At 40.5% G+C, this 16,057-nt stretch overlaps 1 protein-coding gene across 1 annotated transcript in view; it reads left to right on the top strand.

Annotated features, from left to right (window-relative positions):
• CLYBL (citrate lyase beta like) overlaps positions 1-16,057 on the top strand; it is a 168,521-nt gene that overhangs the window by 80,865 nt on the left and 71,599 nt on the right. The window contains exon 2 of the mRNA XM_032100122.1: positions 7,041-7,230. Within this exon, the coding sequence (XP_031956013.1) occupies positions 7,041-7,230 (190 nt within the window). The remainder of the gene's footprint in view (positions 1-7,040; positions 7,231-16,057) is intronic.

Consider the following 16,057-nt stretch of genomic DNA (forward strand, 5'->3'; position numbering starts at 1 on the left):
TGCTAAAGCTCCCCAAGACAGGACGCCAATTAACCTTGGATGATAGCAAACACACACACACACACACACACACACACACAGGCTGCCCAAGAGAAGCAGCCTGTTGCCATTAGTAGGAAGCAGCAGCCCTTGTCACCCTGAGCCATTATTTAAATCTCTTTTAAAATTCACTTATTAAGTCAAAGAATCGTAGCCCTCTCCTCTTCCTCACAAACAGACTATTTTTGCTGTCCTGGAAACAGGAGAGGTTAGTAATATGAGAAGCCAGTGGTCCTTTTATTTTTATCCTCGCTGTCTAATTTGGCCATTTTGAATTGAGAAGAAAAAAAATGCCTGATCTTCAGTCAAAGCAATTTAAGGCATGATGAAGCTCAGAGTGAACCAAAACAACAGGGTCAAATGTAGTTGAAAGAACATGGTGGGGTAAATAAAAGGTCTTTTTTTTTTTTTTTAATTTAGTGCTGGTGGGAGGAGAAAGTTTGGTTAACTATTTAACCTATGATAGCCCTTTATCATTTTATGGCTTAGGGGTCCATGATTTTAAGCCTTTGCCAGTAAGAGCCTGGTTTGTATTCAATCTTTTCTCTAGCGTCCAGTTATATGACTTACATTGATTTACTGGAGATAGGAAAAAATTATAAATAGCAGATGAAGACACATATTTTCCTAAAACGACTTTCCAGCAACTTTGGATTTGGTGCTTAGTTTTCATTTCCACTCACAGTTCTCTGCATCATGATTTTTTTTGATCAGTGGGGCTCTCCTTCCCCATTTGGTTCACTTCTGTTTTTTGGCTATAATGCAATGTGTCCTGATCAGTTGGAGTGAGTGCTTGTGAAAGGTCACTTGGAAGTCCCCTTTTCATTTCTCCCCGCAACAGTTTTTCCAGCAGGCAAGCGCTCTCAGGAGCAACCCCCTCCAATCTGTCCCTTTTGATATCCAAAGCTGGTTGTTACGGGGGTTAAATTTCTTAATTCACTGAGTTTTTGTGAGTGCTTCTTCAACTCACCATGCTCAGTCCCCACAGCTGGGTGCAGACCGCCTGTCTCCCTTAGGATGCTGTGGAAGCGTTAGGGTTTATTCTTTCACCTTCTTCACACTTTTGGGGGGCCAATTTTATACCTTTATGTCTTCCATCAGTTTCAGGGAAATTAATCTTCACGTTACATCTGTGCGAGATAATACCAGCCTTATGGTGGGAAGTTTAAAATCAGACAAAGCCTCTCCTGGTAAAGAAAACTGCTTGTCAAGAGATCTCAAACCGTGAGAGCTGGTGGCTTCTGCCTGCCCTGGCAAGGACTTAGGTTTGGGGGGTTTCTTAATTAGTTTTTTGAGGGTCAGGGAAATGACCGTACTGAGTCTGGAACAAAGGAAGAAATCAAAATGTAAAGCTGACTGTTTGGTATGTTGATAACCCCCCAGTTTTAATTTCAGCATAATTGGATCAGGGTTAGTGGCAGCTGTTATGTAAAGTTCCTTCCCTTACATTTTATTCAAAAGTAAATATCATAGCTCTTCACTTTTAATCTAAGTATTTTTCTTTTTTTTCCCCAAAGAAGAGCTGCTTGGTTTACCCGGATTTATTTCCATTAGGAGAGCGCTAAGATTTTGGGGACCTGTATTCTGATGGTAAAGCTTGTGACATGAGCTTTTGTTTTCCATTCGAGGAAATGTTAACATTTTTTCACATGTTAACTTTTTAACAATTAGGAGGATTTTTTTTTCCTTGAAAACTGCCATCCTTTTCTTTTTCCTTCCCTTTTCTCTCTTCTTGATATTTTTATTTTCCTTTTATATGGAGACTTGTAGATTTTGTCACTTCAAACATTAGCTGTTCCTCCTCTTTTCTTTCGCTTTACAATACACACTAGGAGATTTTTTTTTTGCATATTCCTTCCTTTTCTCTGTGAGATATTGTAGTTCACCAAATTTAAAACACTACAGTATTTAGAATCCCCACAGTGCCATTTTAAGTATTTGGACCTGGAAAATGCCCCAAGCAATAACTACCTGAATTGCTTTTAATTACACAATATAGCTGCATCATTTTACTTCAGATTCTTTTTGATTGATGCTGTAAGGCAATTGTAACCATGGATGATGGGATTAAGTGCCTCTTGAAGTGACTTTAGCTTCTTGTGGGAACAAAGGGAAAGAAGAGAACACTTAGTCCCTTTTTGAGTGAACAGCCTTTTTTCACTTGCTATATAAAGAAATACAATTAACAAACATTATCCCCAGAGGTGAATTGAAATGTACATGCGGACAATAACCGCTCTTGACTGCAATTAGACATATATGATCCGAGGTATTTTGGCCATTCATTAGTGCTAATTGTTTGAGAAACAAGCCCAGAGAACAAATGATTAAAATGTTAGTGCCATAACCAGGATTATTAGCATGTGTGATAAAATGCATGCGCTGCAGCTGTACCAATAAAACTCTCCAGCGAGTCGCTTTGATTCGACAAATAGCGCGGCTGCGAGCCCTTCGTATTTGCACAGGGCCTGCTGATGTTTATAACAAACAACTTGTATCTTCTTTTCTTAATTAGAAAGAATTACTATGCAAATTGCGGGGCTTTGTAATTCCGTAGAAGTTTCCTTTGTTTTTGGCAGATTATTTGTGTGCGGTGGTGTGCCACTCCCCGGTAAATTCAACACAGGAAAACCATTATGTTTTCTCTGGAGTGGGGTTTTTCTGCACATATTGCAGAAATAATTTGTAGGAGGTTTTGCTGCATTAGCTGGGTCTCATTCAGGGGGTGTAATGGGTCTTGGATCACTTCTGTCCTTCTTACACAGCTCCACAGATATCATGGTATGCAGTTACGTGCACAGGGGTCAAAAATACATGTTGTGGAAATTATCCAGATTTTTTAACAGTTTTAGTGAAATGTCTAAAAACGCGCTTTGCAAACACTTTGCCAACACTATGCCAAGGACTGTAGAAGGAAAGATTTGGCTTACTGAGCAATGAATATTGTTCTATGTGTTTGGCAGATCTTCCAGGGGTGATTTGATTTGGCAAATAAACAGAACAGAGGCACAGGTTAAAGTGCTGGAAATGACTTGTGCGAGTGCTTTACTTTGTGAGCTATATGTTGTTGGCTCCAATGAGACTGCACAGGTGTGTGCAGTTAAGTATGTGTATGAGTATGAGCAATGCTGGAATGTGAAAATGCAGTTTACAGCAGGGAAATTTGCATAATTTGGGGTAATTTCACTGTTCGCAGTCACACTGTATGGCTGCCATTGCAAACTGCAGTGTCTCTTAGTAGTCAAATAGGTTTTCTTTTCTCCTTCCTGAGGATGAACTATTCACTCTTGGGTGAAATTGTTCTCAGAGGACCATGAGTAACTTTAACTTGCCAGCTACTTTTACATTTTTGATGAAGACTTTAGTAGAGTGTTATGTTTGCTGAAGAAATTTAGTTTTATTTCCAAGACCCAAGAGCACTCAGCATGCTGCTAGATGCTATGAATGAAAATATGCTGCTGTAAAACAATTTAATGAGCATTACCCAATAGCCTAGTCCTTATTTTAACTTACAGTGCTTAAAGGAAGAAACATTGTCTTAGCAAATTCACTTGGCTTTTGTCCATGTGTTTAGTTTAAAGCATAGTCAAGCTTAGTTTGAATCATTAAAATACTTGGAGCCAGGAAACATATGTAAGATTTTCCTCCTCTTTATGGCACAGGGTTAACAGTATAATCGAGACTGCAGTGCTGTGTGGGTTTTTTGTCCTAAAAAAGCAACTGCTGGGGATTTTTTTATTCTATCAAAATAACAGAAGTCAAGATAATCGGGATAGTGTTTCCTACCAGAGTAGCTAACTGCTCATATACAGAGCACCCCAAGCCTTGCCACTGTTTTAAATAAGTCTATAGAAAAATGGGTTTATTAATAAATCCATGTCTTCCTCTACTTTTCATTTTATTGTAGAACATAAAATATGACTTTGCAAGGAGAATGCACAGTGATGATTTAAGAATATATGTCAAAGAATTAAACTGTGATAACATTTACTGCAGTCATACCTAAAGATACTTGTTGAAAACTCTTACTGTACATGAATATTTCTAGAACTCTTTGTTTTGAAAGGAGAAGGATTCTGTGTTGGTCCACTGACACCAGCTCCTCCTGTACATTTTTTTTTCTGGCCCTATCGTGTGAAAAAATTATTTCTTCTTCAACTTGCTAAAATAGCCCATAAAACTAATAATTTGACACACAGACAGTATATTTTTTATAATTATTTGTGTCCTGAGAAACCTGTTGTTTGAGCCCATGTGACTACAAAGTTGTTTAGCTGAGAAGGAGATAGCAATGGTCACCAGGCAATAGCATTTCCAGCATTAAGCCTGTTAAGTGATGGTGTTTTAATGGATTAAGTCTATCACTTCTTTGGAGTCATGTGGTCTGCTGAGGAAGCTGTACTGCTCCTCCATCTAAACACACGTTCATAGACCTGAATGGTGCACCGGACTAATCTGGTCTGCAGGTAATGATGCTTTCACCTACACAACACTATACGCCATTGTGTGTGGTAGGCAGAGCAGGGCTGCCTTCATGGGGCTTGCAGCAGTGAGAGGGAAAACGGCTGGTCAAACAGCCCTTGGTTTGATGACAGCCCAGAAGAAATCCCGGGAAACATGTGACAGGAGATACATCTCATCTCAGCATGCTCTGAGATTATGGTGTTAGCCACGTCTATCAGGTTTCTGGCGGGTTGGAGGGTTGGTGAGAGGCAGTCATTAAGGGTGCTTCAGGAGCTGCTTGGCTCTAGGCTGGAGTTAACTATTAATAGGCTGAGCTCTTTGACTCCTTTGTGCCCTTGGGAACCACAAGGCTGAAGCCATCAGAGAAAGAGAATAGAAACTAATCACTTTTGTTCCCTCATATATGTTTAGGGAAGGACTGCAGACTTCTTTACTGACCTCTGTGTCACACTGAAAAAAGATCCTCCTCTTCCTATTTGAGATAAACCACTCTTCCACCTCGTCCTTGCTCTCCCAAAGTGTCCTACTGGAAGAAAATGAGATTAAGTGGATTTATCTAGCAGCCACTTGAGTTGCCACAAGTTCTGTTACCATCCCCACTTCAGCCTGAAGCAGGGAACATGCAGTAGTTTGTGAGAGAGACACAAGGAGAATAGTTTGGAGGGACTCAGCGGATCTCAGTTGCATGTCTCCAGGTGTTGATAGGACCTCCACCACCTGAGTCTTGAAGGTGTTGCTGTTATTAACAAGGCTAACACTGGCACTTATAATAAAATAATTTCTATTTACTGCCAAGCTGTCCCATTTCTTAAACTGAATTAAGCATTACCAGGCATGTTGCAAAGAAGAGTCTGGCAGTGGTTTTTGTAGGCTCTTAAAGTAGGTCCACACAGGATCTGCAGAGATGCAGCAGAGGAGATGATGGAATAGTTTTCCTTTTCAATTTACTTTACTGAGGTAAAATGCAATAAAAGTTTTCTTCATATTTTTAAGTCTTATATTCAGCTTTTAGGGTGCACACTCTAGGGGAAGAGAGGGATCTTCAACAGATTCAGCTTAGAAATGCAAGTATTACAGCAGTCTGTCAGTGACATACCACATTGGCTCTGATTTAGATTGACTGAACTCATTTCCAAGCATTTAAGAGCGTTAGTCATGTTTGCTTTGAAGAAAACCCACATGTGTGTGTAGCCATGTGTGATCCAAGTCTAGCAACTTGGGAAGCATTATTAAGAGGGGCGTAGGAAAACGCATGGGTCCCTGATATGATGGCATACTGACATGTTCAGCATGGTGCTAGGAAAGCTTTGCATTATTCAAAGTGCTGAGTAATATACATGATAATGCATAATGGTGTTATATGGTAGGATTATTTTGTGGTGTAAGTGCCTTCTGCTGAGTATGAAGGTAAATTGTATTGTTTTGTCCTCATCTTTGATGTAGCAGAATAGACCTGGGAGGTACAGCATGAAGTGGGGAGGAACAGGAGCAGGCAAGGGGTTTTTTTTGGAAGGCCAAGAGACACAGTGGCTCTCTCTGTAACTTATTTCTCTGTGCTTGTAATTATGGAGCAAAGCAAGCTCCCCACAGCATTCAAGAGATGCCTCCTCTGGCAGTCCCACAGCCTCCAAGTACACTAACCGAGCTCCTGCCTGGAGCAGGTCAGCTGGGACCTCACCAGGAATGTCAGCATGTGGCGGAGACCGCCACAGACCTCACACCTACAGGCCACGGGGATGTTATCCACTTAAGCCATGTGGCACCAAAGGCTCACACCTGCACTGAAGTGTGGTGCACAAAGCATTTACAAATTTTAAAAGACACCACAGCCAAAAACCTGCTAATGATGCTGGTGAGGTTTTGAGCTCTGTCAATGGAAGTCTGTGCTGTGGATCTGAAGGTCTGAAGAGAGTAGTGGGGTTACACACTACATGGAGTTTTCATCCTGTTTTCTTCATTTCCCCCTCCATCCATCTTGCTTATTTAAAATTTGCATGCAAATACATGTGTTGATATAATGCTAAGGTTGAAAATGAGCTTCACAAACCTGTGTTTGTTTTAACCAACACCCCTGCTTCATTCACAGCATGACATCCAGCTCCTGGAGGAAACATGGCAGATAGCAGCCTCCTCCCCAAAGCAATCCTGATCCATTCCCAGCACAGTCTGCATCCTACAGAGGAGTGCTATGACAGGGAAAAAACCAACCACCACCCTGCTGTATTTCATACTTGCCGTAGCACCCAGAACGGGCAGTGTAATTAAGGCTGCATGGATAAACCTCAGCCCTGGCAGGTCATCAGTTACAATTGTTTAAGTTTGCAACTTCTATTGAACACAGTGGGTTTGGAGTTTTATATTGTAATTAACTGTAATACTGATATCTCCCCTAATTTGGCTCTTCCAAAGGGAAAAAAATACATAAATAGCCCAAAACCAGCCACTATCTAGGTATGAATGTTTTGCTTTTAAAATATAGTCGAGTATTAGTTACAGCGTTGTAGCCAATAGTCTAATTTCAACAATATCCTTTACAGGGTGGATTCTCCTCTGCCAGCTGGTGTTCCTAGGCTTAGTTATCGCCTTACATCATCACACAAGTATGTTCCCAGACGGGCTGTGCTGTATGTACCTGCAGATGATGAAAAGAAGATAAGAAAAATCCCATCACTAAATGTAGATTGTGCAGTGTTGGACTGTGAAGATGGTGTGGCTCTGAACAGAAAGGTAATTAAAAATTATCTGTGTGATATAATCAGCACTAAAGAGAACTTGTGGAAAAACACTGCCTTTGCCTTGGGGAAGTGACAACCAGAAAGACAAAGATAAGTCTTAAGATACAGAAAATAATGTCACAGTGATAGGCTTTGTGAAGGCGTTGGGAAAATCTGGTTACCCAGAATTCAAAGAGATCTGTGTGAGTAAGTGAGGGGGGAGTTTTGCAGGAAGACAGAACTGGGCATAAGCTGTCATCACAGAAGAGTGGGAGATACTGTTATTATTGCAATACATTTCTTGGGGAAGAGGAAGAAACAGAGTGTAAGAAGAGAAGTGGGAAAGGAAGCGTTAGTTCAGAATCACCAGGTGGGCGGTTTGCTGTTGAAACAAAAGCATCTTCAGATTGTGAGCAAAACAGTATGAGCTTGGATTTGAGCCTTGGGGTGCTTGGAAAGACATACCTCTTGAAATTTTGGGGGAAAATGCTGTTAGGGGTGTTTCTCAAGGAAGGAGAAGTTAGATCATATCAGCGTTTGGAACAGAGATGGAGAGGAGAGTGGGAGATAGATGTAGATGTGTCAAGTACTTGTGCCAAGTTTTTGTTAACATTAAACTGTGAAAAAAGAGAGAATGATCTAGCAAGTTTCGCTTGCAAGATTTTTTTTTTTAATATATGAAAGTAACCATTTTATTATGTTCCACATCTTAGAACCATAGAATCATTTAGGTTGGAAAAGACCTTTAAGATCACTGAGTCCAACCTTAAATATAACTGCCAAGTCAGCCATCTTAAACAATGTATACAAAAAATTGGTGTCAATTTTTCCTAGTGAAAGCTATTTCTCAGCAGGAATATAAGTTTGCTGTCACATCATTTTCATATTTGTTTGTTTTCCTAACTCTGTCTCAGTGCTTCAAACTACAGCAAGCAGTGTTTATGGTTTGAGTATAAATGTCTTGTCCAGAAAGTTAGGAAAACAGACTTGAAAATTTTCCCATGTCCTTTCAAAAATGCAGATCAAATTTTATTCTTTCCTTTTTTTTCTGAGTTAATGCTTTCCAGAAGGGTTCTCTTCGATAGTGCTCTCTTTAACTTTCAGCTCTTTACAGGTATGTTGGAAAGGAAAAACTTTACAGAGTTTGCATGTACCTATTTTAATTTGGAAAAGTGAAAATAGCACTGCTGGATGTTCCTGTGTGCTGCTGAAGATGATTGGAAAGTATTTCTCAGTTGCTAAAATTCTGTGTTGAAAGACTAAGATTATATCTCCTGTCACGGTGAATTAGTATTGTTTCATCATATTTCAGAGGCTGCTGCTGTAAGATTATACAAGATTGTAGTTGTGTAGTTGTGTACCAAACTGAAATATTTTTAGGTGCAGCTTAATTATATCAAATAATTTATAGCATAAGCATTTATTTGTAATAAACAATGACAGAAAAACAAAATTTTGTGATCAAGATGACAAAGTAGACAGTAGTAATTTCTCAAGGGTGGTAAAATTCTACCTCTAGTGAAGTGAAGTTGTGCCACTGGGTATAAGATTTCAAAGAAATTAGGGGGAAAATTGGTAATAGAAACTTGAGATGACAGATGAGCCCCTGCCTGAGCTTAAATGCAAACAGAAAGCAGACAGGAGGTAGAAGTGGGGATAAGCTACCAAGAAGCAACACAAAAGTGTGGTCCAGGCTTGTAGGAGCACAGTGAGGAAGTTCAGAGCTTGTCTGGAATCAACACTGGTGAGGGATGAGCAGGGCAGCAAGAATGGCTGCTACAAGTGTATCAGCAGTGAAAATGAGAAGGAAAACCAGTCAAATGGATGCACTGCTCCATGACACTTCAGGCTTTACTGTCAGTCTGCTCAGTCTCAGGCCTAGAAGCAAAACTTGGGGGAGGGAGGGAGCAGCCACAGTAAAGGAGCATCGAATTAGGGTCTTTTAAAATAAGCTGGTCTATGGGACCAGATAGGACACACTGGAGGCCTCTGAGGGAGTTGTCTTGTGTCATCATGAAGCTGCTGTCTGTCATCACTGAAAGGTCAAGGCTAGAGAATGTTCCTGAAGCCTGGAGAAAGGCACCTCTGCCAAAAAGGCCCTGGTGCTGTTGTACAACAAGCTGCACAGGGTCAGTGGTGTGTCCTTGCAGCAAAGGTGGCCAACCACCCCCAGAGCTGCGCTGGCACAGCTGCACCCAGCAGGTCAGGGAACAGGTCCTTCCCCTCCACTTGAATTTGACAGTCTCTTTCTGGAGTGCCCGTGCCAAGCTGTGGATCCCAGGACAAGAAAGGAGCCCAGAAGGGCCATCAGGCTGGTCATGGCACAGGAGGAGAGGCTGAGGAGCTGAGTTTGTTCAACCCGCAGATGAGATGACTGAGTTGGGTCTTGGTGGAGACTTTGCTTCCTGAGGGCAGCTGAATGGTGCAGAGCCAGACTCTTCTCAGAGGAGCTCAGAAATGGGGCAAGGAAAAAAACTGGGCACAGGTTGCATGAGGGGAGATGCTGACTGGAGACAAGGGAAAAATGCAGGTGGTCTGAGACTGGAAGAGATTGTCCATTGGTGGTGTGTCCTCCCTCCCTGAGGGTATTCAAGCCTTGGCTGGATGAAGCTGTGATCAGCCTGGTGTAGAGCAGTAGTTAGTGCTGCTTTGAGGAGGCAGATGGATGAGGTGGTCTCCTGAGATCTCTTCCAACCTGAACTAGACTGTGTGATTGCATGATTTAGTAGAGAAGCCTAATTCAAAGTGATCAGAAGTTTGAATTTCATTTTTAGATCTGCCACAGATACTCAGGAAGATTTTGAGTCTTAGGTTCTATGAATGTGAAGCTGAAATTATTATTGCTCTTGCAGCTTTGTTTATTAATGTTTATGAGGTGTTTGGGGACTTTGTATGAAAGATATGTCAAGAACATGCATTGAAGTACAGTGTTCAGTGGCCCATTGCAAATGGGTCATTTCAAATTGAGGGAGAAAAAAAGTCCTCTAGGAAACAGCAACACTGAGCCTGTCCTTTATTCATTATTCTTAAATAGTACTGATGAATTTGACTATTTATTGCTGTGTCTTATATTACTTAAAATGCTACTTATGGACTTCCTTCGAACTGCTGCAGAAATGTTGAATTTGGGGAAAACCAGGACCTGACTGAAGGTTTGCAGTGCCTTAGGCCAAACTTACCTCTCTACAGATTTTCATTTGCATCAAGTCCAAGCAGCAAGTTTGAACCACATCTAATGGGTCTATTTTAACAAGCCGCTGTGTGGTTTATATTAGGTTTAAGTTAAAATTTGGGAGATCAATAATCTGGAATGTCAGCAGCTCTGTTTGGTTGCTCATTCAGAAGGAAACGAGGAGGATGAGCTTCTTATTACTGAAACTGCTAACATTTGCAAAACTTCATTTGGTTGCAGTAGCAGCTTTTGAAGCTGCAGGCATAAAATAAAAATATTTAACTATTTTCTATGCAATATTTTCTCTCAATAAAGTTTTGAAATATTTTCTCCCCTGTGCCTTACCCTCACGATTATGTTTTCTAATGGCTCACAGAGAGCACCAGAAGAGGGGAACCCATAGCCATACCATAATCTCCTTACCATTTCAGTGCCTGCATTTCTTACCTTCAAGAGTTACAGCCCTGGCCACAACTTCAGGTGTCATCTCCTTCTCCTTCTTTTCAATCTTATTTTCTAGCTGGTATTTTGACTGAATCAGAAAAACAGAAGAAACCTCACAGCATTCACAAGGAGACAATTTTTCAGTGAATTTTTTGAGGACAACCAGTGGGAAGAAATGGCTAAAAAGCAAAGTTATAGTGTGCTGAGTACTAACCCTGAAAGTAGGGTTAGACCTGATCCTGGTATGAGTAGCACAGGGGCTTTTGCGACACCTTTGGTACCAGACAGAGAGGTAGGAGGTGTTCAAAAATTCAGAATAGGAAAGGTGATAGGAAATATGCTGGTGTTGTGGAAGATTTCTTTTACAAAGGTAGCTTTAGTCTTGCTGAACATACCCTACAAATCATGCTGTTCTCAAATCCTGGTTGGGGATCCACATGCTGTTTTTAGAGGTTCAAATGCATAGTGTCACATGATGTAGACTGTAAGCTGCCTCTCCAGGTTTCTGACTCTGTAAGACATAGGGAATTTCTACAACAGAAATTTAAGTTTTGGTTGTGGGAAGAATTGAATAGTAGTAAAGGGAAGTTACCTTCCCTGAGATAGTATTCAGAGATGAAGATAGGATTTCTTCACCACTGATGTATATGTAAAGTTTCTCAAGTGTTGTTATACATTTTAAAGATATCACTCAGAATTACAGGCTTGGTGATATTTTAAAGTGAACAGTTCAAATAAAAATTCTAAAAATATAAAATTAGAAATAATACAGATTGCAGTGTTGATATGTCGCAAATGTATCACACTCTTAGAGACAAAAATAGCCTATATCTATTTCAGCTCTTCACAGGAAAAGGTCTGAATATGCCTTCATTTTGATTGTAAGAAATAAAAAGGTTTTTAAAATGGCTGCATTGATATGCTTGTATGATTCATAAAAAGCCAGCAAGCTGAATTGCATCTTATGAAATTGAAAGATCTCTGTGTAGGAGCTGAGCTGTCTCAGGGGCTCTCAGCTAAGCCAGCAGTCCCTGCTATAGCTTTCCTCTCTAGAGCTGCATTACTCACTGTGCTTGTAGGTCAGGTGGACCTATTATCAGGTGGAAAAGTTTTCTCTTCCTGTTGGAGTAAGGAATATTTCCATGTCAGTGCGTTCATTTTCCAGGGGCATAGTGAGCTGAGATTTTGTAGTTTGTTCCCATGGGTTATGCAAGGTTACCACCCTTACAAGAGAGTTTTCTAGAACTGCATTTTTTCCAGCAGGTTCCTGTCTTGGTCATGCTGTTCTTCAGAGCATCCAGGAGGTGTTAGCTGCCAGGTCAGCCTAGCAAGAGAACAGTTGGGGTTGCTACTGTAGTGTTTATATCTCTTTCTCAATCCTTGGCAAGAGTTTTGAAGGATTTTGATGCCTCCAAACCAATGGTATTCGTGGCTTTATCTTGTTTGTGGTCTGCAGGGTGGTTTTGAAGAACTGGGTTATACGGTATGCTCTGCAGCTCCCTTTAGTGTACCATCAGGCCAGGCAGGGCACAGTCCCTCCTGCCAAAGATGACCTTTGAAAATTCTCTCAGGCAAATTTTGAAAGTGCGAGAATTTGGCCTTTTCTTTCCATGGGGAACGCCAGTGTTATAATTAAGAATCAAAACAAAGCCCCGTGTTCCCTCTGCTCATGGTTTTTTTTGTATCAGAGGTGTAAAAGCAATCCCTTGGAGTGTACATATGGCTGAGAAACGTCTGTGCACTCCTCTAACATAAAACACTTGGAAATAGGAAATTTTATTGTTGTTCCTCAGGAACTATATAGACCTCATTCACCCAATAAAAAATTATTGATATTCAGGGCTGCACTGTAAAATTATGTCAGACTGATTAGAGTTTAAGCTCCTAAGCCCTATTTAATGTGAATCATCATTATATCTCTTTGTCTCTTTTAGAAAAAAAGTTGCCCTCTCCTCCAGCACTTGAGCAAGAGAAGCTGGGGAAGAGGAAGCCTCAGCTCTGTGCTTTCCCCTGTCCCTTCCTCAAGAGGGGAAGTGATGGCTCCTGAACCTCTCCTGTTCTCCCCACTTTCCTCAGCAGTGAGGGGAAGTTTGGTTGTGTTAAGAGCAGGTATAGGGAAGGACCTATTTTGCTAATGTGCAGCATGTCCTCTTAGAATCATAGCATAAATGTGTTCCTACCTGATATCTTGGAGCCACTTAAAAGACCATTGTGCTGTATCATGGAAGAGGGAAAAATCAGTTCATTCTATTGAATTGACTGTTTCAAAAAATAGTATTAAAGCCCAACCACTTTTCAAAGTGTTCCATTATGAATAACACATATGTAAGAGATAAGTCTGAGTTCATTATGGTTAAGAGCAGATCATCTGCAAGCATGCTGATTTTATGGAGATTTCTCCCTGTGAGAATGCCTCCTCCATCTCTCTAGTGATCTGATCCTGGGGTCAGAACAAACAGCACGCCAGAGAGAGGGCATCCTTGCCTACCATTTTTCCCTTAATCTGAGACCTTCTGACCTTTTTATTCCTGTCATTGATGAGAAGAGGCTCTTGCATATAAAACAACACTTCAACTAAATTCGGGGGTGGAGATAAATACATAAAATGGGTCAGCATGGTATACAAAAAAAAAAAATCAAGGCCTTATTTGTTGAGATGCATTTCCTTATTGATCTTATTGAAGCATTTTTAGTATTAGTGGAAGAAAGCTCCAGTTGGTTTTCATAAATCTCTAGTTACTTCAATTAAAACCAACAGTTTTCCTGTATTATATGATGATAATTTCTTTTTTTTTTTTTTTAATAAAGCCGTGTTGGTTAGGATTTATCAATGCTGCAGGTATTTCTCTAGGCTCATAGCGAAGCTGTTAGCTAGTACTTCATAGGCACAGTTGCATGAAACATTGATAACTAGGTTATTTTACCAGGTCTTTGCTTTATTTATAATAAATTAGTACTGTACCTAATTGTATTCCTCCTACAGGGAGAAGGCTTGCTGATAAAGTGTGTAGAGAATGATTAAATGTACACAGGCGCATAGTAGGGTGACTTCTCTTCAAAAGATGCACAAAATTAAAATGGGAATGCTGCTTTCCCCAGTGGCTTGCCATTATTAAAAGTCTGAGTAGCATGGGAAATTTCTTCTGTAGGAATTGGGGAGTCCAGAAGTCTCTCTGGTTTATTGTAGGGAAGCTGAACTGTACAGTGAAACTCTGCAAGGCCTTTTTGATCCTTGAAGAGTTCTGATGAATATACATTTTTATGAAAGTTGTAAAGTGTTTTCATTTCCTCATTAATCCCACCATGGTCCTGGAAGAACTGCCACTCCTGAGTACTGACTGTGACAATAAAAGTTTTTGTTCCTATTGTTTTACTCTACAAGCCAATCATCTTCCTTACATAAAGATTTGAGGATTCATAAGGAGATCGCAATATTCAGCAATTTTCTTCTTAATGAGCTCAGTAATGCATGTTTCTTTTCGAGCAGAACTTTTGAATTGCCAGTTATTTCTTTTCCACTGATTCAGATGTATCCAATTAAGTTTGACTTGGACATGTACTGACATAACTATTACTGCTGACAGAATGGTGTCTAGCAACTTATGGAAAATGTCTTGGCTCAATATTAACAGGGATTGAAGACAGGAATACATTAATAGACCTGGGAAAATATTTTAAAACATACAGTTAATATTTGTAGGACTTGTAAGTCACAGTAGTTCAGTTCTTCATGTGTAGCTTACTGTCTGCAGGCACATCAGCACACCTCGGTACTGAAGGCTAACTGCAGGACTAGAATGTGTTGCTACACATTTCTGGACCAATTTTCAATATTTCATCTGTTCTTGTAGCAGGAAGGACCTGGCTCCTCCATGGAGCATCTAGCTCTTAGTTTGAAGGAAGATGTTGTTTCAAGTGTGCTACAGAAAATCAAGCTAATATTAAAAAGTTCAGTTCACATGGTAGCTGAGAAACAATCTGTAGGATCAAATTTGGGCACTTTTTTTTGTATGCAAAGCCATGTGTTGTGTTGTGTTGCGTTGCGTTGTGTTGTGTTTTGTTGTGTTTTGTTGTGTTGTGTTGTGTTGTGTTGTCAGGGCTGCAATGGCACCAGGGGTGAGGAAAACATAAAGGTACTGCCCCTACTGCAGTCACAGCATTTAACACCATTTGCTCCAGGCCTCCTTTGCTTTTTTTTGTTGGCAGTGAGCAGGCATTGGAATGTGTTTGTGTATCCAGGTTTCTATTGCAATTAATCTTAAAACCTAGTCTTGAACCTAAGATTCCATTGTGCTCCTAACCAGTAGTCCACCCTGCTTATCCTTCCTCATTACAAGGCCCATGCTTCCAAAACAGAGCGGCAAGTGAAGACTGAGGAAATCCACAGACCCCGTTAACAAAGACATGGACCAGAAAGTGGTAGGACACATAGAGAATACAGCCCTTGCCCTCTTTGGTAACCTTGTCTACAAGGTATCTCTTTGGTCACAGTGGTATAGTGGTCCTGTGATCTGATTTGGACAAGATAGGTAGAGGAGGAAAGGTGAAAATGCATGGTACTTTTCCCAATGCATTGATGCCATCAAAGCTGGACCTGTCCCACTGAGGAGGAGAAAGAAACTCAGAGGTACTCAGAAGATTATGGGAAAATCTGTGGTTTATTTTACCAAACTGTTTGAACACTACCTGTTCACTTGGGGTTTTGTAGTGTTATTAGGTAGCAAAACAAGGAAATGTGGTGAGATGCTGGGCAAGAGAAAAGAATTTTTGATGTCAGGTGGAGAAACAGCATAACCATATACATTGCAGATGAAGGTGAAGATGAAGTTGCAGATGAAGGTGAGGACGTGTGTGGTCACAGTTAGGCTTGGGAAGCTTGGCAGGTGTCAGCTGAATGTATGATATTTAACATCTATATCTTTTTCTAGAAACCAGATAAAAGGATCCTAGCACTCAGTGGTGGTAACTAAACCACCAGTACCTGTGCAAAAGCCTCATTTCCTTCTATTGTATGACCAGGAGTCCACAATGCTGATGGTGCTGTGGATTCTGCTGTCCTTATTCAAATAGCATTTCACAATGAATTAAGGACATTTGTGTCTAAATTAGTAACTCAGAATTAAGCCCTTAGGGAGTTTGAGTTTCTTCCCCCTATACACCACCATATATTGAATTGAAGGCATGTGAACTGTGCTAGTTGCAAAATAAGTGTAGAACTGTCTAA

Source organism: Corvus moneduloides, chromosome 2 (genome assembly GCF_009650955.1).
Source record: "Corvus moneduloides isolate bCorMon1 chromosome 2, bCorMon1.pri, whole genome shotgun sequence".
NCBI lineage: Eukaryota > Metazoa > Chordata > Aves > Passeriformes > Corvidae > Corvus > Corvus moneduloides.